A 2,512-nucleotide genomic window follows, 5' to 3' on the forward strand; every position below is an offset into this window, starting at 1 on the left:
TTGGTGTAGGTTTTCGTGGGTCCTACTTGTTGGACGTCTCGATTTGGGGGGTCCTCGAATTGGTCCTTGATTTCGGGGGGGGTCCTCGATTTGGGCCCTCGAATTGGTCCTCGATTTGGGCCCTCGAATTGGTCCTCGATTTGGGCCCTCGAGTTGGACCTCGATTTGGGCCCTCGAGTTGGACCTCGATTTGGGCCTCGAATTAGTTCTCAATTTGGGCATAAGAGCAATAATATTAATAATAAAATAATACAGGGTGTTGATGGAAAACACATCAAATACAGGGTGTGTACGTCCAACGTTGATGGTACGGTGATGTGACTTATGAGGACGTTGCCAGGTTTTGAAATTAAGCGTGAAAATGACAATTTCCTTAGGCTAAGAGGAAATTTCTCAATCTCATTGATTTGTGGTTCAGGTTGGAATGAAAAAAATTAAACACATTATAAATATTTATTCAAAAAATCTTGATTCATAAATATTTTTTCGATGTATTTGATTTAAAATAGGATTAATAAGTTTTGCAGATTCTTCAATACGCCTCCTGAAACGCATTCGATCAACTGCCAAATATTCCCAAAATTTTCTTCTCGATTCATGGTAGGCAAACCTCCAAACAATCATATAATGGATTTCATTATGTTCTTCGTGTATAGTGACCGTTTTCATTGTGAAATCAGTGGTTTCAACTTATGTAGATATTTGAGACAAAATTTGGATATTTGCAGGAATGATACACTTGTAATGAAGTAGATCAGACCAGAAATTGTTTTTATATCAGATTCAGCACAAACTTTTAGAGGTGATGGGTGTGTGGTGGAAATCAATTTTCTTTAACATTTCTCCAATGTGAATCACCAAATGTTCTATCATCAAAAATGAGTCTTAATTTCCAAAATTTTGAAGTTTTTGGTATTTCAACACCCAAAACTGTCAATTGACCATCATTGACTGTAGATGAAATCATTTTTACCCAATTTGAGGGCCAAGATTCATTTTTATGTCCACCATTATCGAATGTAACAAATACTTCACTCACATTATAGGGTTGATTGATATAGAGAATATTTTGAAAAACAGCAGAGAGAATTATATAACTTGACATCAACATGTTTTACTATTAAGTGAAAAAAAAATTTGAATTTGGAAGTTTTAAATATATTTTATGATTTGAGGGTAGGGGAGGGGAAAGCTCTCAATGAAACTAAATAAAAGCAAAAGTTTGTGTAAATACGTATATTTTATGTATCAGGGGATATACTCATTTTTCATAACATCTCAAGAGATGTGCTTCTTGACGATGTGATCGATGCCATTCAAGACTCCACTTGCAAAAGCAGAATATCACCCACAATATTTGCAAATTATTGATGAATGAGGTGTGTTGATTGGTAGTAATGTAGGTGGAGGTGGGGACATCCACATCATCTCTTGACAGCTGAAATTATTCTAAGAGTAATTTGGTAGCAAAAAGTTTCGGAAACTTACAACAAATCAGTTGGATCGTTTAGGATTGGACGCTGTGGAGGTATCATCTCCAGTCGTAGAGAGCTGGAAGGTGGTTCTGTCAACATCACTGAACAACTGAAATGATTTGAAAATGAAAATTTTGAGGAAAACATGTGAAAAAAACAACTCAGTTTCATTGGATGTTGAAGTTGTGAAGGTATCATCTCAAGTTGTAGAGGGCTGAAAGGTGGTTTTGTCAACATCATGAACAGCTGAAATAATTTGAAAATGAAAATTTTTAGGAAAACATGTGAAAAAAACAACTCACTTTTCATTGGATGTTGAAGGTTGTGAAGGTATCATCTCAAGTCGTAGAGGGTTGAAAGGTGGTTCTGTCAACATCACTGAACAACTGAAATATTTTGAAAATTAAAATTTTTAGGAAAACATGTGAAAAAACAACTCACGTTTCATTGGATGTTGAAGGTTGTGAAGGTATCATCTCAAGTTGTAGAGGGCTGAAAGGTGATTCTGTCAATATCACTGACTCAAGTTGTAAAGGGCTGAAAGGTGATTCTGTCAACATCACTGAACAACTGAAATATTTTGAAAATAAAAATTTTGGAAAACATGTGAAAAAAACTCACGTTTCATTGGATGTTGAAGGCTGTGCTGCATCCCACCAAGTTCAAATTGAGATTGAATTCGTTCCTTTTTTTGATTAAGGAGGAATGGAACGGTTTAGTTGAATTTAATACCTCCACAGGTATCCAAATATCCTTTGACATGTCAGAAAAGTCTAAATCACTAAAAAAATCAAAATATAAATACTGCACACTCTCTTGAATATACATACTTATCCAATAAATATTTTATCAAATTCTTTGGAGGGGTAAACCGTCTGATTTTGCAACAGATATAATTCCAAAATTTTTCATCATTTTTTCTCATGTCCCTTGTTTGCTTTTGTTTCAATAAATCATCTGGAATTTCACACCATCTGGTATATCATCCAGTATGATATCACTGAAAATTCAAATTATAAACACAATAAAAAAAATTC

At 34.6% G+C, this 2,512-nt stretch overlaps 1 protein-coding gene across 1 annotated transcript; it reads right to left on the minus strand.

Moving 5' to 3' along the window:
• Positions 1–1,230: 1,230 nt before the first annotated feature.
• On the minus strand, positions 1,231–2,115 carry LOC141486229 (uncharacterized). The gene is made up of 5 exons (XM_074183959.1): positions 2,097–2,115; positions 1,917–2,045; positions 1,778–1,861; positions 1,489–1,584; positions 1,231–1,438 (listed from the first exon to the last, which is right to left on the minus strand). Exons 2-5 carry the CDS (start codon positions 2,033–2,035, stop codon positions 1,345–1,347), a joined length of 393 nt encoding a protein of 130 aa, XP_074040060.1. The 5' UTR covers positions 2,036–2,045; positions 2,097–2,115; the 3' UTR covers positions 1,231–1,344.
• Between the last annotated feature and the right edge of the window lie 397 nt (positions 2,116–2,512).

Source organism: Leptinotarsa decemlineata, unplaced genomic scaffold (assembly GCF_025532065.1).
Source record: "Leptinotarsa decemlineata unplaced genomic scaffold, Ldec_3_MD MMD2_tig00026347_RagTag_RagTag, whole genome shotgun sequence".
Classification (NCBI taxonomy): Eukaryota; Metazoa; Arthropoda; class Insecta; order Coleoptera; family Chrysomelidae; genus Leptinotarsa; species Leptinotarsa decemlineata.